We start from the raw sequence: 23,277 nt of genomic DNA, 5'->3' as shown, positions 1-23,277 counted from the left end.
TTTCTTTATTTATTTGCCTGTGTTTGTCTTTAGATGCCAACTAATAAAGATGCATTTCGAAAAACCTGGAATCCAAAGTATACGCTACGCAGCCACTTTGATGGTGTGCGAGCATTAGCATTTCATCCTATAGAGCCTGTGCTGGTTACGGCTTCTGAGGACCATACGCTGAAACTATGGAACTTGCAGAAAACTGTTCCTGCTAAAAAGTAAGTGTTTAATGCACTGAGTATTTTTGAATAGTGTTGTTTATCTCTACTTATCTATCAGATGGCTCCAGCCATACCTCAATTCTGATTATATTCTGATCCTCTGTCACAGTGTTGTGAGAGTTCTAATTGCCTCTTTTTAACAGGATATTAAATTCCCCTCTAATGGCACAGACTTTTAGCAATTCTCTCCACATAAAATTATGATTTCTGGTATGCTATAGCTATCTGTCTTAATCCTGCTTTCTCATCTACACACATTGGTAGTAATTTTAAATATCATTTGCCATGAATATTTTTTAAAAATGCATTCCTATGGGTAAAACTCTTAGGAAATAAGGTTCTTTGAGAGTGGAGGAGAAGCCAATAAGGCTTTTTCCAGTGCAATAGGTGAGACATTCTAGACAATAGGGTTATTTCCTCATACAATCATGCTCTGCAGAAGGAATCCACTCCGGATTTTTCACTCTGCCTCTGTAGTACTTTACCAAACTAAACTAAACTAAACCTTAGGTTTGTATAACGCGCCATCTCCACAAGCGTAGAGCTCGGCACGGTTTACATGGTTAGGTTGAAAAGGAGCTACAATGAAGGGTTATAGGAAAGGAGCTAGGAAGATAAAGAGGGACAGGGAACCAAAAAGCGGGAAGTGTTAGATTTTTGAAAAGAGCCAAGTTTTCAGGTGTTTGCGGAAAGATTGGAGGGAACTTGAAACTCTGAGCGGGGATGTGAGATTATTCCAGAGTTCTGTGGTTCTAAAGGGGAGGGATGTTCCTAGTTTTCCTACGCGGGATATACCTTTTGTAGAGGGGAATGATAGTTTCAGATAGTTTACTGATCAGTTTAGCGCCCTCTACAGTCTTTCCTTCTGCGCGCATGTCTGCAGCTGTGTGTGTTCTGCTCTCCTCATTTTATTGTTTTCAATTTGATGTTGTTCTGTCACTTTTGTGGGTATTTTTGCGTTTGAAGGGAATTTGAAGCTCTGCCTGCTTGAGAATTCACAGACTTCGGTCTGTAGCTGACAGGCCAATCCTTTTTTAGGTACCTGTTAGCAAGTCTGCATAGTGTTCCTTAGATCTCAGGGCCATCCCTGAACTAGTCTCACATTCTGTTAAGTGGGAGTCGAGTGCAGACTGTTTGGCACGTTTAGAGGGCTCAGTGGTGTCCCCCAGGGTGCTGACTGCATTTTTGCACCTCCTCCCATCCTGGTGCACATCTGCAGGGGTGGAGGCATAGTCAGACAGTGGAGTCTGACCGGCAGCCCGAAGTTCAGCTGGGATAAAGCATTTCCAGCATTATGGCAGTGAATTCTGAACTGGTTACTGAAGAGAGCTTGGAAGCAAGTGCAGCACAGTGTCTCTGGTCACAGTGAGTAAATCAGAGCTGATAAGCTCTCAAAGAGTTTGGGAAAAGTTAAAATCAAGGGGTTTTCTTTGTTTTTAGGTATTCCCCTGTGTTCCCCCCACCTAAAAAATCCTAAAATCACTGTTTTTATTTTTAGGAACTGTTTAAAATAACGCGTTTTTGGTGCGAATTCAGTGCTGGCTGCCGTTTGGATTTTTCTTCTTCTCCCTGCTTCTTTAAAACTTTGTTTTTTTGCCAGGAAACCTGCTGGGATGGATGGAGTCCTTAGGGTCTCCTCTTGTGAATTCATGCAAAGTTTGAGCATATTTGGCGCTTTTGGAGCGTCCTTGTGCCACGCGCTGAATGGCACAGCCGGGGAGGTGGGGGGAAGTGATGGCTTGTGCGAGAGCGCACATGCGTCCTCTTCAGAATGCCTTGCTCTCCCGTTGGGCGCCTCACCGAGATGCCTTGCAGATGGGTCTGCCATGAACTTTAGAGGCCCGAGCAAGCATGAACTGGTGGCTTTTTCCTCAATCACTCTGCAAAGGCGTTCCATTACACATTGACTCCTGGATTGTGGTAAAGACAGATGCCAGCCTTTTAAAATTGCAAGTGGGTTTAAGTGCATATAAATAGTTGTAATTTTCCATGTGTAAAACATGCTTTACAGGTTGCAAATGCTTTCTCCTTTGCATTCTCAATGAACGTTTGTTTTTCATGTAGCTTCTATCTCTAAGCCAGCCGCTCTTCCCCCTCCCATCCCTACTAATTCAGGTGTCTTTAACTAGGATTTCAAAACGTTTTCCTGGCCAATAATTCATAAGAATTAATTTTTTTGTTTACTAATGGTAAATCTGAAAAAGGTCCAGTAGCCTGTTTTATCCATAGGCAAGTTCCACTTTACAAAACCTGAATTTTACCCCGTGTGTTTAAATATATGTGTATATGCTTATATTTTTAATTTGAGAAACTTGTTTACAACATTTTATCTTTAAATTTCAGGAGTGCCTCCCTAGATGTAGAACCTATCTATACATTTAGAGCTCACATGTAAGTATTTTTTTTTTACCATTTTGTCATATAATAGTTAAAATACTTTAAAGCAGATTTATTGATTATTATACTTAGGGCTTCTGAAACTGAGTTTATCATATCAAATTTTAGGGGTTTATTTTTGACCGACTCCATTCTGTTTATATCTTTTTGAAGATGTGGTCTCTAGAATTGTGCATAATATTGAAAATGAGGTCTCACCAGAGTCTTATACACTGGCATCAATATCTCCTTTTTCCTACTGGCACTCTAGCATCCTTCTAGCTTTCGCTGTTGCCTTTTCAACCTGTATGGCCACTTTTAGATCATCACATACTATCACACCCAACTCCTGCTCCTCTTTCGTACACAAAAGTTCATCATCCCCTAAATTGTACTGTTTCCTTGGAATTTTGCAGCCCAAATGCATGACCTTGCATTTCTTAGCATTAAATCTTAGCTGCCAAATTTCAGACCATTCTTCAAGCTTCGCTAGGTTCTTCCTCATGGTATTCACACCATCAGGGGCACGTACTGTATTGTAGATTTTGGTATCATTCGCAATGAGGCAAATTTTACCTCACAGCCCTTTAGCAATATCGCTTTCAAAAATGTTAAAAAGAACAGGCCCAAGAAATGACCCTTGAGGACACCACTGGTAATATCCCTTTCCTCAGAGAGATTTCCATTGACCACTTCCCTCTGTCACCTTTCACTCAACCAGTTCTTGACCCAGTCTGATCTTTAGGGCCTATACCAAGGGCGCGCAGTTTGTTTTTCAGATGCTTGTGTGGAACATTGTCAACGGCTTTGTGAAATCTAAATACACCACATTCAGAGCATTCCCTCTATCCAGTTCTCTGGTCACCCAGTCAAATAAATTAATCAGATTTGTCTGTGAAGACCTGCCTCTAGTGAATCCATGTTTCCTCAGATCCTGTAATCCACAGGATTACAGAAACATCACTATTCTCTGTTTTGAAAGTAATTTACTTATCGCAAAAGTCATACTTACTGACCTGTAGTGCCCTACTTCTTCCTTACTTCCACTTTTTTAGAAAGGGACCACATCTGCCTTTCTCCAATCCTTTGGTACCACTTCTGATTCCAGAGAACTTTCCTAAATTCATTCAGTAACCTCAGAGATATCCTGTAGATAAATGAAAGGTAGACAGAGCAATGGGGCTGTATAGCAGTGGTCTCCAGCCCTATCCTGGAGGACCATCAGGCCAATTGTGTTTTCAGGATAGCCCTAACAAATATGCATGGAGCAGATTTGCATGACTTTCACAGCTATTATATGCAAATCTCTCTCATGCATATTCATTAGGGCTAGCCTGAAAACCCGATTGGCCTGGTGGTCCTCCAGGACAGGGTTGTGGACCACTGCTATACAGCACCATTGCTTCGTCTACCTTTCATTTAGTTAATTCCTCATGAACATAGTCCTCTGAAAATTATTCAAGATCTACCATACTTCCATTCCTATTTGTGTTTGTCTTCTGTGGTCCTACTCTCAGCCCTTTTCCTGTAAACACAGAACAGAAATATTTGTTAAGTATTTCTTCCTTATCTTCATCAGCTTCTACATATTCCTCCCCTTTACACTTAAGTCTCACCATACAAATTTTGCACATCCTCTTATCAGTAAGATATCTAAAAAGAAATTCATGGTCCCCTATTTTACCATACAGTCTATTTTTTCTTTCATTTGCATATTTTCTTTCTACTTTACTCACTTCTTATGGCTTTTCCAGATATTTTTACCTGTCTTCCTCTTTTTGTGTACTTTTGTTGTAGCCTTTTTTCTTTACCAAGTTTCAAGTTTATTTCAAATTTACTATACCGCCCACTCGAACCTTCTGGGCGGTGTACAACATACCTTAACATTATACCAATTAAAAAATAATTTAGTCTAAAACAAACCAGGGGGAGAAAAAAAAATAGATCAAGAACAATTAACAGACACGAACGAACAGGGACAAAAGGGAAGATGGGATTAGAATTTACAATTGATAGAAAAAGAGAGAACACTTAAAGGGAAGAACAAAAGGTTGGGGAAATAGAATGGAAACATTTAAGCTATTACTTTTGTGAACAAAAGCAGCTGCCTTTTTTCTCTTATATACTTTCCTTTTAAAAAGGTTTGCTGCCCTTAAAATAGCTCTTTTCAGTTTTGCCCACTGCATTTCTTCTACTTCCAGGTAATTCTGTCCAGCTCCTTGAGGTATTTCCTCATCTCAACAAATTTAACTTTTTTAAAAATATAGACTCTTTATTTCCAGTGCAATAGGAATGATATGCTGACCCAAGAGTCTTCCATCCGCTCCTGTGAGTTCATTGCAAAAGATACTGATCACAGTTTTCAACATCTCCTCCTGCTCTCTGCTGCCCATGTCAGTTATTTATTCTGCATGTGATCCTACAGGTGCAATTTTGATCTGCTTGGTATTTTTTCTTGGTTTTTGTGGTTTTATCACAGAACTTTGTGTTCCTGTACAGTTCCAGCCTAGCCTACATGAGAGGAGCAGACTTTGGTCTGTAGCTGACAGGTGGTCCTGTAGGGACCTGCTTAGTCAGCTTGTTTGAACTGTGGAGCCTGGGGTTTTTCCCTTCTGTTTGCTCAGGTTTTTTCCTTCCTGACTTGATCAGGAGTGCTAGCACAGGCTGTTTGGATACCAATTGTGTTTCTTAGGAGCGCACATGGTGTTGGCTGTATTTTCTTCCCCTCTCCTCTTGGCATTTAGATCCTAGTCTCAGAGGTTGAGGCTCATTCTGGCAGTGGCCTGACTGACAGCTTTAGATTCAGAAGAGGCAGTTTCCCTGGTGGCATAGGTCCTCTCTGTTTTCCAGCTATCCTTAGAAGAACTGAAGCAGGCTGCAGCATTTCTTCCCAGCACATGGTCTCTAAATAGAGCTAGCGAAGCCAACATGGCAGTTAGATGTTTGTTGGTTTTTTTTTTTTTTTTGGGGGGGGGGGGTTGAATTTGTGTTTTTTTGTGATTATATTTTGATGTAGCCCTTTTCCCCACCCAAAAAAATCCTATAATCACTGGTTTTGGCTGTCCTCTGGTAGAGTTATAGCTGTTATTTCAGTGGGAAATCCTGGTGGTGGCCATCTTGGATTTTTTCCAACTTCAATTCTAAGTTCTCAAACTTCCTCAAAAAGCCACATTTTCTATTCTAACTACCAGGGATAGAGTCCTCGGGCTCCAATATCATGACTACATGCAACATTTGCTCTGGTTGGGCACCAGAAGAGTACCCTTGCACCACGTGTTCTGCTGTGCAAGATGGGGAGGCAGGAATCTCATTAAGGCTGCCAAGAGATTGTTGGGATGGTTGGGGGGTGATTTTAGCCTTTTGGAGTCCCAGAATGTGGCGTCAATGCCTAGTAAGGGCGCTCTTGCCTTCCTCTTGAAGAGGGTTCTCTGTCCTTTATGCCTGACTTTGTTATCTTGCACTAGCAAGCCTATGTCGATAGTGCTAGTGCACCTTTTGGGTCAACTGGAGTTAGACCAGCCACGCAGCCTTCCTCTGGTCCCACATCTATTCCACTAAGAAAACCTGCATTTTCTCCGGACTCTGACAGTTGGTTGGGTGGGGTTACTGAGGATGATGATGTGGACACTTTGCCTTTTTCTTAAAGTAAAACATCAGTTAAGGATGATGAAGTTCTGAGTGAAATGGAACAGGGAGTAAGTGCTGCTGTGGACCAGGGCAAGGACCCCCTGTTCACTGACTGTTCAAGTCTGCTGCTCTTACAGACCTCCTACTGAATCACAAAATGAGCTTAAAATTGATCCTCCTCAGCCTATTACTCAATGTTCTCTGCTAAGTGGGATTCACTCTCAGCCTACTGCCTTTAAATGGCATCTGGATATGAAAGTCCCGATTTCTGAGGACTGGAAGAACTGTGAGGGCTCCCTTAAGGTGGCAAAAACAATATCATATGGACCCGGAGTTCCATCATATGTTTGCTAAACCTAAAGTGGACTCTTTGGTGGCTTTGTTGTGCCCAAGAAAGGCTCTGAGGATTGGAGGCCGATCCTTGACCTCAAGTACATCAGTGCAGCTCTCAAAGTGCCTTGTTTTGAATGGAGACGCTTCGGTCGGTCATTGCCTCTGTACAGCCTGCCAGCTTTGGACCTGATGGAGGTGTGTCTACATAACCCCATCTTTGTGGATCACAGGTGTTTCTTGCAATTTCATGTCCTAGAACAGCATTTTCAGTTCACAGCTCTGCCCTTTGTTTTTTCCACAGCACTGTGGACCTTCACCAAGGTGGTGGTAGTGGTAGTGGTGGTCCATTTCCGCAAAATGGGTTGACTTGTTCACCCTTACTTGGACGACTGTCTCATCAGAGCCTCATCAAGGGAAGAAGCGGAGAGAGCAGTCCAAGCCATCGTGACAACTTTTCAGAGTCTGGGCTGGATTGTCAACTTAAAAAAGAGCTTATTATAGCCATTTCAATCTCTGGAATTACCTGGGTGTCAAATTCGACATGGAGAAAAGTTGACTATTTCTTCCAGAGGCACACAAACAGAAGCTTTGGGACCAATTTTTGGCTATCCTGGTGCAACAGAGCCCGTCGTCCTGGAACTATCTTCAAGTTTTGGGTTCGATGGCTGCCACGATAGGAGTGGTCCTTGGGTGAGAGCTCATATGCATCCCCTACATCAATCCCTTTGTCTTGCTGGTCTAGCAGAGGGACTCTGCATGTTCTGCTGCCTGCTGCAGCATGGCCTGATGGCTAAGTCCATAGTCGTTGACCTCAGAGATGCCTCTTTGGATTGACTCTTGGACCACGCTGACAATGGATACCAGCCTCTTGTGCTGGGGAGCACATTGCGAGGTCTGTTTGATTCAGGGGTGGTGGTCTCCTTCTTATCACCATTGGTCCATCAACAGGCTGGAACTCTGAGCCATCCCACTAGCACTGAAGCAATATCAGTCTTGACTGACGAACAAGGCGGTCAATGTTTTCGGACAACAACATGGTGGTGGCTTATGTCAACAGGCAGTGAAGACACCAGAAGCGTTGGACTCCAGAAGAAAGTGAAGGCCCTTTTTCATTGGGTGGAAGCTCATTTTCTGGCCTATTTGGCGGCTCATGTCACCGGAGTATAAAACGTACAGGCGGACTTCTTCAGCAGATACACTCCGGACCTGGGAAAGTGATCTCTGTCCCCCCAGGCATTTCAGACCATTATCAACCACTGGGGAAGACCAACATTTGACCTCATGGTAACAGTGGAGAAAAAGAAAACAGTCTGCTTCTTCAGCTGCAGATATGAGTCCAGAAGCACAGGGATCAACGCCCTGGTGCAGGCTTGGCCAGCAGACGAGTTCGTGTACATATTCCATCCCTGGTTCATGATAGGCAGACTCCTGCGAAGAGTAGCCAGACACCCAGGATTGTCATTCTGGTAGCTCCTCACTGACCATGGCTTCTGTGGTACATAGATCCGGTGTGTCTCCAGGATAGTCCCCCTCTGAGGCTTCTGCTGCTCAAAGGACTTCTCTCTCAGGGTCTGATCATGCTTCAAGATGCTGCGCGCTTAGGTCTTAACATCATGACTCTTGAGCACTCGGCTTTGAGCCGGAAGGGCTATTCAGATTTAGTGGTGTGTACGCTTCTAATATTGGCATACGCCAATGTGTGGGATTCTTTCCAACATTGGTGTCACAGGGAGAAGCTGGACTTTACCACAGCCTCAGTATCATCAGAAAACTTGGACATGGGGCTGGCGGTTTCTTCTCTAAAGGTTCAAGTGGCTGGAGTTTCCTGTTTCAAAGCCAAGGGTGCCAAGTTTTCTCTCTCTTCGCGTCCGGATATTATCAGATTATTCAAGGGTGACCTGCGGCTTCAGCCTCCGGTTCGCCAGCCCTGTCCTTCCTGAAACCTTAACACCGTGCTAGAGGAGTTCTTGTGATCTCCATTGGAGCACTTACACGAGGCCACTCTCATAGACCTGACTATCAAGACGGTCTTTCTGCTAGCAATTACATCTGCTAGATGTGTTTCAGAATTGCAGGCCTTGTCCTGCAGGGATCCTTCCCTTCATAACACAGATGCGAAGGTCTCTTTGTGGACAATTGTCCCTTCTTTCTTGCCAAAGATGGTTTTGGCATTCCATATCATCCAGGAGGTTCAGCTTCTAGCTTTCCAGCCCTCTGGTTCTAGAAAGAAGGACAAGGTCTCGAAGCTGCTGGATGTTCGGAGAGCTATCTTGCAATACCTGGAAATCACAAATGATTTTCATCTCTTGGGCCATCTCGTCATCTTGACGAACACAGCAAAGAAGGAGAGGCCGGCTTCCAAGGCTACTATTTCAAGATGGATTAGGTCAGCTATTTCGTCCTCTTATGTTGGCTGCAAGAAGCAACCACCTTTCGCTCTTCAAGCACATTCAACTAGAAGAGTTGCCTCCTCGTGGGCTGAATCTCATGTGGAGCCTTTGTTTTGCGGGTGGGCTTATCTCTCCCACTTGGGTTTCAGAGACTGCTTAGGTACATCCCTTGGTTCAGCATACCATACCTATTGCACTAGAAAAAGAGATTAAGTTTTTACCTTGATAATATCTTTTCCAGTAGATAGGGACATTATGCTGACACCCCCGCCCATTGTTGTTGATGCACCTGCCTGGACTATTTGCTGCCTGGAGGCTGTCTCTCTGAACTTTCTGCCGGCTGTCATTATTTGAAGAAATTTTATATTGCATGTATATAGTTCTGTAGGGGTTTTTCCTCCGAGTTCCACAATTCCTTATGGCTTATTGTTAATATGGGTTAACTTTGTTCTCTTCCTCTCCTTGGCCTGTGTGTGAGCACTGTGTTATTTTGTATAAGCAGATCAAGTTCTTGTGTGTTAGTGTGTGGGGACAGGGGGTGGGGGCACCCTGTTCTCTTTCTCCTGTTTGCTTCTTTAGGGCTATCGCCAGCTTTTTAACTGACTGGGGGCAGCAGAGAGCAGGGAGAAGGAGGAGGTGCTGACAACTGTGATCTGTATCTCTTGCAATAGACTCACGGGATGGATGGAAGTCCCTTGGGTTCAGCATATCATCCCTATCTACTGGAAAATATATTATTGGGTAAGAACCTAATCTCATTTTTTGAGTGAATTCTCCCCACACCTGTTTTACTATCAAACCACACCCTGTAGTGATCACTGGATGATAGATAATCACCAAAAACACTCTCCCCATTCTTAATCAGTAAGTCCAGTATGGGCCCCATCCCACATGAGCTTCATTACCAACTGCTTGGACAGTCTTCCCTGTTGAGGATCCAGGATCTCCATATTTTCAGATGACCCTGCAAAAGGGATGCCCCAATCAACATCTGGCATATTCTTGGTCATTTGGCCAAGGTCAACTGTGTATAATATCACCTATTAGTAGTACTTCCTGTATAATTTTCAAATGTCATCAATTAAATGTCTGTCAACTTCTGCATGTGAAGGGATATTTTTATTTGTTTTCTGTTTCTAATAAAAAAATCAGAAACTCTAATTATGTTTTATTTTGTCGTTTGTTGCATCTGGAACAAATCCAAAGAAAATATGTGGTTCTAAGAGTAACACTTTAAAAATCATTGGTAACCAAAAATATGTATTAAGAGTAATATTAATATTTCTCTAGCATACAGTAGTAATGTACAGTATTATAGAACATGTTATTTAGTTTTTCTTGGTGTAAACTAATGTGCTCCATGTATTTATTTTTTCGTGTGTGTGTGTGTTAAGTGCCATCGACTTGTAATAGAGTCCTAGCAGCTTGATGAATTACATATCTAAAAAGAAATTGGTTTTGTACTAGTCCAGTAAGGTCCTCCAGCATCATCCCCATGGTTGTTTTTAATGTGTCCAGCCATCTGATTGTAGGTCACCCTCTTCGCCTGGTTCCTTCGATCTTCCCAAACATGATGTCTTCCTCCAATGATCTTTCTCTTCTAGTGGTGTGACCAAAATAAGACAGTTGTAACTTTATCATTTGAATTTTGAGCAACATAGCTAGTTTGATCTCTTCCAGAATCGATTTGTTAGTTCTTCTGGCAGTCCATGGCATGCATAAAATCCTTCTTCAGCACCAAAGCTCAAATGAGTCAATTTTCTTTGTCTTGTTTCTATAGTGTCCAGCTTTCACATCCATAATTGATCACTGAGAAAATGAGTGTGTGGACAAGTCTGATCTTCATTTGTAGTGTTATTTCCTTGCCTTTGAATACTTTGTTGATAGCATTCATTGAAGAGTGACCAAGTGCTATTCTGCAGAGTATTTCTTCCCTGTTGGTTGCTTCTTTGTTGACAAAAAAACCTAAGAGATTGAAATCCTTTATAACTTCTATACTATTGCCTTCAAGCTCAAAATCTTCCTCATTTTCTGTGTTCATAATCTTCATTTTGTTTATGTTCAGTTCTAATCTCAGGTTATGACTTTCAGCTTTGATCTTTCCCAGTAGATATAATATGTCTTCTTTGCTACTCATGATGAGCATTGTATCATCTGCATGGCGCAGATTTTTTTATATTTAGGCCATCTTTAATAATCCCCGTCAAGGCTGGAATTTCTGCTGCAATCTCTTAACATCCTGATAATTCTAATCTGGTTTTTCCGTTTAGATGTTCCAATTTAATTTTCTGACAAATATCCTTTGAGATATCGTTCTTTGCCTTCCAAACTTGATGTTGAAACACTCAGTTCATTTGCGATACTTTTTCTCTATCACCGGAAAGTTTTGCTTGTCATCTTTGTTCTGCTATGTTTTTGGTTTCTTCTGAGATCCAAGGCGATTTCTTGGCTTACTTTCTCTTCTGGAGTGTTTTTTTAACTTCATCACTAATTACAGTTTTGATGTCATTCCATAATTCTTCGAGCTCTCTATCTCCTGTATCAAGAAAGGCAAATCTGATGTCTAGTTTATCCAACAGTCTGATGGAATATTTTCAGTGTCATTTTGGGAGGTCTCTAATGATCTTCTTTCAAAGTTTTACTTTGATGTTGCATGTCAGAATCTTGTGGCCACTTCCACAATCAGCTCCTGGTTTAGTCCTTGCAATCAAAGCTGCAGATTTCCATCTCTGTCCTATGCAGATGTAGTCAATTTGATTTCGATACATGCCATTTGGAGAGGTCCAGGTTTTTGTGGTATTGGAAATGCATATTCAGGATTGACAGTTCATTTTGCAAAACTGTACTACATTATCACCAGCTTCATTTCTTTTGCCTATGCGGTGCTTTCCAACCATTGCATCTTCAGGTGTACTTCCTACTTTTGCATTGAAGTCCCCCTTAATGATCAGTAGATCTTGTTTCGGCATTTGATCTATTACATTTTGAAGTTGTTCGTAGAACAGTTCTACATTCTCATCTTCCACTTCTGTCATTGGAGGATATAGTTGGATCAAGGTGACATTGATTGGCTTTCCCTGTAGACAGATTGTCATGACTGTCACTGAAAACATTGTACTTTTGTACCATCTTTGTAAGTTTATTGTTGAGGATGAATGCCAGGCCGTTTTTCCTGTATGTTTCATGACCAGAGTATCAGATCCAGTGCTCATTTGATTGAAAATGACCCTGTTCTGTCAATTTGAGTTCACTGATCCCTATCAAATCAATTTTTTTTTTTTTGGGGGGGGGGAGGTTTTCCATTTGATTTTTAATAGTTTCCAGTTTTCCTTAATTCATGCTTCGTATGTTCCTATGTTGAAAATATCTTTACAGCTTCTGATCTCCCTTTTCTGTCCAGCAACATCTGTATCAGGATGTCCTGGTGGCTTTGATCCGTCAGCTTCACAAACACTGGGTGTATTCTGGGTGACGATCAACTCTTCCCTAGTAGTATGGTGAGTGCCTTCTAACCTAGGGGACCATCTTCCAGCACTATACTTTAATTCTTTGTCTCATCATCATCAAGTTATCTTGGCAGAATACAGAAGTAGATTACTGGGCCTATCTTCTGCGCACTATAAATTTGATGATGTTGCCGGTGTCGCATCAAACGATCCTCCACCTCCAACACTGTCCATCTGCTGTTGCCCAAATGGGTGGTGCATCGTTAGTCTGATGTCTTCGCTGAAACCTGTCTTCCTTGGGAGGCCCTGCTGATAGTGAAATTACCGACAACATAGCTTTCAGCTTCTCAGATGCGTGCAAGCCCCAGTGACAAGACAAGCCCATGTACCATGACTGGAGTTTTTCATATATACCTCTATTTAAATAGCTTGTTAAAGGATTCTCTCACCTTGCATTTTAGACTAAAATGCTCTTTTAATTAATAATACTAACACCTGCTTGATATATATTAAATCAAGTGAGCAAATGATCTAATATATATTTATTATAATAATTTTAGTGCTGTCTTTGGGTGGCTATACTAAACTGCTGGAGTCTTGAGTGCTGGCTTCTTGACAGGCATAGCTGGGTTTTATGGTATTTATTTATTTATTTCGATTTCTATCCCGTTCTCCCAGAAGCTCAGAACAGGTTACAAGTAGACATTCACAATCGTTTGAAAACAGACTAGTCATGACAACAAATAGGTTAAAGTAGACAATAACAGAGTTTATTTTAGAGACCAGACTGGTCATAGCAAAGAGTATTAGCAGAAATATATTGAGGAGGCAGTTTTTAATGGCCCAATTGACGGAAGAGGAAGGTCTTTACTGCTCTGCGGAAGGTAATTAGTGAGTCTAGCGACCTGATCTGTGTGGGTAGTCGGTTCCATAACTGAGGTAGGAAATGGCTGTAGGATCTTTTGTATGCTGTACTCATTCGGAGGGATCTCCCTGCGGGAATCCATGGATGAAACCTGGAATGAGCTTAGCTTTTAAAATTGGTGCAGATAGGTTGTTCTTACGTTCTTTAAAATTTATGCTTCTTTATAGGCTTTTCTGTATATCCCTCCTGTACTGTATACCCAAAGAGCATTATTTCTATATAAATAATATTTAATCTACAACTAATGCTTATCATTTATATAGCACTGAAAAGTATACACAGCGCTGTACATTTAACATTTAATAGATGGTCCCTGCTCAGAAGAACTTAGTCTAATTTGGACAGATAGACAGGACATATTGGGGTTAGGGAATTTCTTGCAGAGGGAATGATAGGATGGAAATAGTTAGTGAGTGGGAGTTAAGAGTTGAAAATAGCTTAAAAAAATGGACTTTTAGCTTGGATTTGAAACTGCTAGAGATGGAGCTTGATGTATTGGCTCAGGCAGTCTGTTCCAGGCATGCGGCACAGCAAGATAGAAGGGATGGAGTCTGGAGTTGACAGAGCAGGAGAAGGATATGGATAAGAGGGACTTACCAGATGAACGGAATTCACAGGGAGAAGCATAGGGCGAGATAAGTGAGAAGAGATATTGGGGGGCTGCAGAGTGAATGCACTTGTAGGTCAATAAGAGGAGTTTGAATTGTATTTGGAAATGGATGGGGAGCAAATGAAGTGAATTGAGGAGAGAGGTAATGTGGGTATGGCAGCTTTGACAGAATATAAGTCATGCAGCAGAATTTTGAATGGATTGAAGGGGGGAAGAGATGGTTGAGCAGAAGACCTGAGAGAAGCAAGTTGCTTGCTTTTTTATTGTTTATTGAAAGCTTGCATACTGCTACTAATAACTGGGTGGGACAATTCAGAGCAGTTTACATGAACTTCTACAAAGCTGTTACTGTACATGAGCTTTTCCAAAGGGGTTCCAGTACGTGAGCTTCTGCATAGGTGGTACAATACAGAGTTAGAGTGTTTCTGTGATGGTTTTCGGTATAGCACTCGCTTTTGGTTTTGGTGCATCCAGGCATTGTAGCATGGAGCATCGACATATTATCAGTACTAAGTCTTTAGTGACTGAATGTACAGTATCCTATGCATTTGTAATGTTGTATTATTGTATATTTATACTATGTTTACACACAACCTACATAATTCTAGCTAATAATATATGACTTTCAAGATTACAGTTATCCCTTCTAACTTAGTTTACTATATTTACTAGGTTAACCATGTCAACTAGCTAAAGGTATTTACATGTATCCTAACTGGCTCTATTAATGTTATTATAGACACTCTATTTACTCTTATTCTCTGTCAATTCACAGTTTCAGTTTGAATTTTCCAGTGTCCTTTTCTAGTTTTAATTCCTTTGGTAGGGCGTTCCACCACATTGGAGTCATTACTGAGAACATTCTTGCCCTGGTGCTTTTGCATTTGATGTCTTTGAAGGAGAGAAATTGTAGTAGGGACTCTTGGCTTGAGCGTAGGGCATATGGTGGTTTATGGTTTTGTAGACTGGCTGCTAGATAATGCAGTTCTGAGAGATGTATGGTTTTGTGTTTCAGCAGTAAGATCTTGAATTTCACTCTGCTCCCAATCGGGAGCCAGTGTAGCTCTTTCAGCAGTGGTGTGGCACAAGTCTGTCTTGATTTTCCTAGCAAAAACCTTGCTGTGGCATTTTGTACTGTTTGATCATATACTTCGGTAGGCCTAGTAAGGTTGCATTGCAGTAATCCAGGATTGTGAGTACCAGGGATATTACTACGTTGGACATTGCTTGGTGGGAGAGATAGGGTTTCAGTCCTCTAACCCAGTAAAGTTTCCCATAGGTGGTTTTGACAATGTGTTGGATCTGTGTTGTCATGTCCAGGCTTGAGTCTAATATAAAAAGACAGAACCATTCAAAGAACAACTTAAATTGTAGCAAATCTTTCTCTTCACTTTCTTAAAACAAGTGATACTGACAGGAACAAGCCTCAGAAAGCGGAGCAATTTATCTCATACTGGAATTTCTTCCAAGAAAAGAAAAATGTTTCCTCCTGATGACATCATAGGCTTGAACCCGTCCTTCCTACCATTATTTAAAGTATCAATTCTATTATTTCATTATTTTATTAATAAATTAATTACTTTCTTATTAATATCTTCTTATTTAATTTAACCTAACTCTTAAACAATTCATCAAATTTTAGTATATTAATATTTTAATGTTTTGATATTTCATTAAATTTCTTTAACTTTCATTCAATTTATTAAAAATCTCATCACTAACTACTACTAAAAGTTAAAAAAGAAGAACTACAATTAAGCTGAATGTATGTTGCCGGTCCTGAGCGTTCAGCTTAATTGTAGTTCTTCTTTTTTTAACTTTTAGTAGTAGTTAGTGATGAGATTTTTAATAAATTGAATGAAAGTTAAAGAAATTTAATGAAATATCAAAACATTAAAATACTAAAATTTGATGAATTGTTTAAGAGTTAGGTTAAATTAAATAAGAAGATATTAATAAGAAAGTAATTAATTTATTAATAAAGTAATGAAGTAATAGAATTGATACTTTAAATAATGGTAGGAAACAGAAACATAGAAATAGACGGCAGATAAGGGCCACGGCCCATCAAGTCTGCCCACTCCAATGACCCTCCCTATCTATCTTTGCGGATAGATCCCACATGTTTGTCCCATTTGGCCTTAAAATTTGGCACGCTTCTGGCCTCAATAACCTGAAGTGGAAGACTATTCCAGCGATCAACCACCCTTTCGGTGAAGAAGAACTTCCTAGTGTCACCGTGCAGTTTCCCGCCCCTGATTTTCCACTGATGTCCCCTTGTTGCCGCGGGACCCTTGAAAAAGAAGATATCCTCTTCCACTTCGATGCGACCCGTGAGGTTCTTGAATATCTCGATCATATCTCCCCTCTCTCTACGTTCCTCGAGTGAGTAGAGCTGCAACTTCCCTAACCGCTCCTCGTATGGGAGCTCCTTGAGTCCCGAGACCATCCTGGTGGCCATTCTCTGGACCAATTCCAGTCTCAGTACATCCTTGCGGTAATGTGGCTTCCAAAATTGCACACAGTATTCCAGGTGCGGTCTCACCATGGATCTATACAGTGGCATAATGACTTCAGGTTTACGGCTGACGAAACTCCTGCGTATGCAACCTATGATTTGCCTTGCTTTGGATGAAGCTTGCTCAACTTGATTTGCAGACTTCATGTCTTCCCTGACAATCACCCCTAAGTCTCTTTCTGCTTCAGTTTTTGTCAAGATCTCGCCATTTAGGGTGTAAATCTTGCATGGATTTCGGCTTCCCAGGTGCATGACTTTGCATTTTTTGGCATTGAAACTGAGGATGGGTTCAAGCCTATGATGTCATCAGGAGGAAATATTTTTTCTTCTCTTGGAAGAAATTCCAGTATGAGATAAATTGCTCCACTTTCTGAAGCTTGTTCCTGTCAGTATCACTGTTTTAAGAAAGTGAAGAGAAAGATTTGCTACAATTTAAGTTGTTCTTTGAATGGTTCTGTCTTTTTATATTTAACTATTTAATTAACTATTTAGTTCTATAAATTGATTGTTGTATTACAACAGGCTTGAGTCTAGCCATACTCCTAGGTTTCTCACCTCATTTTTGGAAGATTCTATGGCATTGCCATAGTGTTAATTGGAAACCAGGGCTTTTCTTTGGCTGCTAGTCCGTTTGATTGAAACCATCTGAAGATTTTCTCTAGTCCTATCTTGATCGTCTGTAGTGTTCTCATCCTGTTTCTTTAGTGGGATGATCAGTTGGACATTAAGGGCCTGATTCTCTAAAAGTGCATCCTGATTTTAGGCAGCTGTAGGCGTCCTACAGCTGTCTAATCAGCCAATCGGGATGCACGTTTTTTTAAAAAAAATGCTCCCCAGGCAGGCCGCCTATATTGAAGGCGAGGCCCGCAAGACACCTAGGCCCTGATTCTGAATAGGACGCCTGGGAGAGGCGTCCTATTCAGAATCGGCCTAAACTAAACCCCGATTCTGTAACCGGCGTCCATGTTACAGACGCGGGTTAGAGAAACGGGTTAGATTAGACAGGGCCCGCTACACTTATCGCGGCAAGGGATCTCTCTGCCGCTATAAGTATAGCGGGCTGCGGCCCCCTGACCAGGAGGGTGCCCAAAGCCTCTGCCCGAAGACGCACCCCTCCCCACACACTACCGACCGCCCCCCCCCCGACATTACCGATCTCCCCCCTTCCCCCAACAATATCGATAGCTGGCAGGAGGGTGCCCAATCCCTCCTGCCCGAAGACGCACCCCCCCCCGGCGCTAACCCCCTCCCAAACCTCCACTCCACCAAACCTGTTCTTAGATGGGTCTTGCACGTCTTGAGCCGGCAGGCACGGCTCGTCGAAATGAAGCGGGCCCGCCCCTTCCCGGCCCATCCCGCCGAAGCCTAAGACCTGATTGGCCCAGGCTCTAGAAGCCTGGACCAATCAGTCCTTAGGCATAGCGGGTCCGCCCATCCCCACTAAGTCTAAGGTCTGATTGGCCAATCAGGCCTTAGATTAAGTGGGGATGGGCGGACCCGCTATGCCTAAGGCCTGATTGGTCCAGGCTTCTAGAGCCTGGGCCAATCAGGCCTTAGGCTTCGGCGGGAAGGGGCGGGCCTGCTTCATTTCGACGACGCGTGCCTGCCGGCTCAAGACGTGCAAGACCCATCTAAGAACAGGTTTGGTGGAGAGGAGGTTTGGGGGGGGTTAGCGCCGGGGGGGTGCGTCTTCGGGCAGGAGGGATTGGGCACCCTCCTGCCAGCTATCGATAGTGTCTGGGGGGGGGATCGGTAATGTCGGGGGGGACGGTCGGTAGTGTCGGGGGGGGCGGTCGGTAGTGTCGGGGGGGGGGTGCGTCTTCAGGCAGAGGGTTTGGGCACCCTCCTGGTCAGGGGGCCGCTGCCCGCTATACTTATAGCGGCAGAGAGATCCCTTGCCGCGATAAGTATAGCGGCCGCGTCTAATTACAATGTAGGCCAGCATTTTGCTGGCCTACATTTTAAGCTTCTCCTCTACTAGGGAGACGCGTAGGGCCGCCTAGGTTCAGCCTAAGGCCCGCCTAAGGCCCTTAGACGAGCTTAGGCATCTTGCGGGTCTCCCTAGGCTCCCGGAGGTGCCTTCAGGCTTGCCTGGGGAGCATTTAAAAAAAAAAAAAGTGCATCCCGATTGGCTGATTAGACAGCTGTAGGACGCTTAAAATCGGGATGCACTTTGGAGAATCAGGGCCTATCTGCGTAAACATAGCATTCCCACTCCAGTTTTCTGATGAACTTTCCCAGAGGTTGGAAGAAGATGTTGAACAGCATGGGTGACATGGTAGATCCCTGTGGTACTCCTATGTCTGTTTCTTTCTAGTTGCTGGTATCCCCCTGACGTTCTTCTCTCGTTAGTCTTTTTGATAGAAATTATTCTATCCATGCCATGGCTCTTTCTTTTATGCCTACTTCTCTGTATCGTGTTATTAGCAATGTGTGTTGGACTAGGTCAAAAGCTGCTGAGAGGTCTAGGAATCTCAGCAGCACGTCTTCTCTGTTAGCTTGGTGTTTTAGGATGGAGTCCTGCACTACAACTAGAACGGTCTCCATACTTAAGTGTCTTATGAACCCTGATTGGGCTTGATCCAGTTTCGATGAGTTTTCCAGGAAGTCTGATATTTGTCAGCATGCTAGTTTGTCTACTATTTTGGATATCCATGATTAGTTTGTTACCGGTCTGTAGTTAGAGGTTTTGTAGGTCTTTTTCTTTATTCTTCAGAATGGACTTGATGACTGAGAGTTTCCATTTAAGGGACACTTGTCCAGACTGTAGTGAGCCATTGATGAGGTCCGTAAGGTAGGAGAATCCTGGGCCTTCAAGCTCTCTCATCGATTGGATCGGGCAGGTGTCAAGGGATGGTGGGCCTGGTTTCACTCTTCTTAGTAGTTTCTGCATCTGGATTTCTGTGACAGGTTCTAACTCTTCCATTTTGTCTCCTGTTTATCTATAGTTATGTTGTCATTTAATCCATTGACCTTCTGTAGATTGTTTATTTTCTCAGTGAAGAAGCTGCCAAATACTTTGCTTGTCAGGGAGCATTTGGTGGTGATCTCTTTCTGTTTTTCCCCTAACAATCTGTATACTACTTGGTATAGAGTTTTTGTGGAGTTTCCAGCTTTTAAGAATCTTTTTGGAGAAGTATTCTTTCTTTTCTTTTCTTATCCTCTTAATGTAGATTCTGTTGATTTTGATCCAGGCATTTCTAGAACTTAAGAACATAAGAAATGCCTCCACTGGGTCAGACCTGAGGTCCATCGCGCCCAGCAGTCCGCTCACACGGCGGCCCAACAGGTCCAGGACCTGTGCAGTAAATTTCTATCTATACCCCTCTATCCCCTTTTCCAGCAGGAATTTGTCCAATCCTTTCTTAAACCCCAGTACCGTACTCTGCCCTATAACGTCCTCTGGAATTGCATTCCAGGTGTCCACCACATGCTGTGTAAAGAAGAACTTCCTAGCATTTGTTTTGAATCTGTCCCCTTTCAACTTTTCCGAATGCCCTCTTGTTCTCTTATTTTTCGAAAGTTTGAAGAATCTGTCCCTCTCTACTCTCTCTATGCCCTTCATGATCTTGTAAGTCTCTATCATATCCCCTCTAGTCTCTCATCGTTGTCTGATTTCCTCCATTTTCTTTCTAGTTTTCTTTTCTCTCTTTTTAGTTTCATGATTTCATCTGAGGGGGTGAATCCCTCTTTACTTTTGTTAGGTTTTCATAGTTTTAACGGGGCTACTTCGTCTAGGCTGCGGTCCAGAGCTTTGTCCCAGAGTCTTACCCGATCTGTGAGGTCTTTGTTTTCTGTTTTGATTTCTCTTAGGTGTGTCTCCAGTCTTTTTTTTTTTTTTTTTTTTTAATTTGCTACCATTTATGGAAGCTCTTCCCATTTTTGGTCCTGTTTCAGAGGCTTCTGTTTGTTTTTTACTTTTTGGTTGTCTTACGTTGAAGCATACCAAGTAGTGGTCTGTCCATAGCTATTTCACTGTGGAGTAGTTACAGTCACCTATATTCTCTTCTCTACCGAACAGTATATCTAAGGTTGAAGTAGTGTATATAGATTTTCAGAAAGCTTTTGACAAAGTTCCTCATTAGAGGCTCCTGATAAAATTAAATAGTCATGGGATAGGTGGCAAAGTTCAGTTGTGGATTAGGAATTGGTTATCAGATAGAAAAAAGAGGGTAGGGTTAAATGGTCATTTTTCTCATTAGGATTAAATGGTTATTTTTCTCAATAGAGGAGAGTAAACAGTGGAATTCCACAGGGATCAGTACTGGGACCGATGCTATTTACCTTATTTATAAATGATCTGGAAATAGGAATGACAGTGAGGTGACTAAATTTACAGATGACTAGTGACTAAACTGTTCAAAGTTGTTGAAACTCATGCAGATTGTGAAAAATTACAGGCAGACCTTAAGAAATTGGAAGACTGGGCATCCAAGTGACAGATGAAATTAATGTAGACAAATGCAAAGTGATGCACATTGGGAAGAATAATCTGAATTATAGTTAGCAGATGCTAGGGTCCACCTTCAGGGTTAGCGCCCAAGAAAAAGATCGTAGATAATGCAATTAAACCTTCTGCCCAATGTGCAGTGGCAGCCAAAAAAGCAAATAGGATGCTAGGAATTATTAAAAAAAGGGATTGTTAATGCCCCTGTATCATTCCATGGTGCAACCTCTTCTGGAGTATTGCATTCAATTCTGGTCTCCTTATCTCAAGAAAGATATAGCAGCACTAGAAAAGGTTCAAAGAAGAGCGACCAAAATGATAAAGGGGATGGAACTCCTCTCGTATGAGGAAAGACTAAAAAGGTTAGGGCTCTTCAGCTTGGAAAAGAGACTGCTGAGGGGAGATATGATTGAAGTCTACAAAAGTGGAATAGAATGGGTACAAGTGGATCAATTTTTCACTCCGTCAAGAATTATAAAGACTAGGGGACACTCGATGAAGTTACAGGGAAATACTTTTAAAACCAATAGGAGGAAATTTTTTTTTCACTCGGAGAATAGTTAAGCTCTAGAACACATTGCCAGAGGTTGTAGTAAGAGTGGATAGCATAGCTGGTTTAAGAAATGTTTGGACAATTTTCTGGAGGAAAAGTCCATAGTCTGTTATTGAGAAAGACACGGGGAAAACCACTGCTTGCCCTGGATCGGTAACATGGTTTGTCACTACTCCTTGGGTTTTGGCCAAGTACTAGTGACCTGGATTGGCCCCCATAAGAATGGGCTACTGGGCTTAATAGACCATTGGTCTGACCCAGTAAGGCTATTCTTATGTTTGGTATAGGCCTAGTCCTTCCAGTTGTTGACTATCCATTGAGCTTTTTGACATGCTATGTTGTCTACATGCAGATTGACATCTCCGCAGATCTAAAATATGGAGAATTTTAGGTTGGTTTCTGCAATGAGGTTCAGAATGTTTTCCCACCCTTCTGTGTCTAGGTCTGTGTTTGAGTTCCTTACTCTCAGAAGCAAACATTCAGCTCCCGCTGGTTGGGCAGTTTTCATTTGTTGGAATTCCAGGTTTGAGTTATGTATTACTGTGACCCCTCCTCCTCTCTTCCCCTTTCTATTTTGGAACATAAGTTGGAAGTCTGGTGGGCACTCCTTGCTGATGATGACCCCACTGTTATCTGTTAACCAAGATTCTATTATCACCAAGAAATTCAGTTTGTGCTCCCCTATTAGGTCTGCGATCTATATTCCCTTTTTGTTCATGGATCTTGTGTTTAGCAGACCTCTTCTCCATGGTATTCTTTGTTGTTGTGCTTTCTGGCTGGTGTATGTTTGTCATCTGGGGGTTTTTGTGTGTGTGTTTGTCTGTGTTGTCTGCCCCTCTCCCTGTTGGAGTTGATCCTGTTATGCCATCACCAAAGCACATTATTAGTTTGCTTGGATTGTCCTGATATGCCCTCCTTGTATGGTAGGCGGTAAAGGTTGGTATGCGTGCGGTGTTTAAGGCTAGTGTATTAGCTATGACAAGGCCAATCGGTAGTGACAAGGTCGGTAACTAGGCTGTGATGAGATAAGGCTGGCATATAAGCAAATAGATGATGATAAGGCAGGCAAATGATGGTGACCAGGCTAGCAAATAAGTAGATAAACATATAAGCATACAGGCTTAAAGCAATTAAACATTGACAAAGCAAGCATATAAACAAATAAACATATAAGCAAATAAACCAGGCTAGCATGCAGGCTTAAAGTAGAGACAAGGCTAGTCTAAATAGACAGTGACAAGGCTAGCTTAAGCAGTGACAAGACTAGCAAATAAACAGACACAAAGCTACTGTAGCAAACTAGCAAACAAGCCTAAAACCAGTACCTTATGTTTGCACGAGGTTTTGCACAAAGGGCCCTTTGGTGTGGCCCACTGCTGGGAGAGGCTCGCCTGCACAGCAACCCTTTAAAAGAGCCAAAGAGGAGCTGCATCAATATCTGAAAGTCTGGGTGATAGTTTTAAAATATTATGTGTACTGAAATGTATTCAAGCAGGAACAACTATTTCCTAACTCTGAAGCTGATCCATTTTGAAACCAGAAATTAAGCCAAACTGAATAGCCATTGAGACAGTCTGACAAATTTTGTAAAAATAAAATTGCAGTTCAGAGCTGAAATAGATTCTTCATACAAAGCTAGAAATAGAGTCTTCATAAAAAGCTAAATGGCAGCAGATTGGGTGATTGAGTATACAGTATAATGCATCATTTTGGGCTACTTATGCCTCAAGCAATAAAAATTTATCTCCTTTCTACCTGTTTGAATTTGAGTATTCTTATTGGACAACAGATTTTTTTTCTGATGATATCTAGAGAATGACATAGGGACAAAGTTTGTCCC

The 23,277-nt window shown here is 42.1% G+C and overlaps 1 protein-coding gene across 4 annotated transcripts in view; it reads left to right on the top strand.

The window, feature by feature from the left end:
• The window catches only part of STRN3 (striatin 3), a 317,039-nt gene that overhangs the window by 224,568 nt on the left and 69,194 nt on the right, over positions 1-23,277 (top strand). For all 4 annotated transcript variants that reach the window (XM_033950963.1, XM_033950965.1, XM_033950962.1 and 1 more), the window contains 2 exons: positions 34-209; positions 2,556-2,603. In XM_033950963.1, coding sequence (XP_033806854.1) covers positions 34-209; positions 2,556-2,603 — 224 coding nt within the window. The remainder of the gene's footprint in view (positions 1-33; positions 210-2,555; positions 2,604-23,277) is intronic.

Source organism: Geotrypetes seraphini, chromosome 7, assembly GCF_902459505.1.
Source record: "Geotrypetes seraphini chromosome 7, aGeoSer1.1, whole genome shotgun sequence".
Taxonomy (NCBI): Eukaryota; Metazoa; Chordata; class Amphibia; order Gymnophiona; family Dermophiidae; genus Geotrypetes; species Geotrypetes seraphini.
Note: the sequence above shows the minus strand (reverse complement) of the source record. Positions and strands in the feature narration are given on the sequence as shown.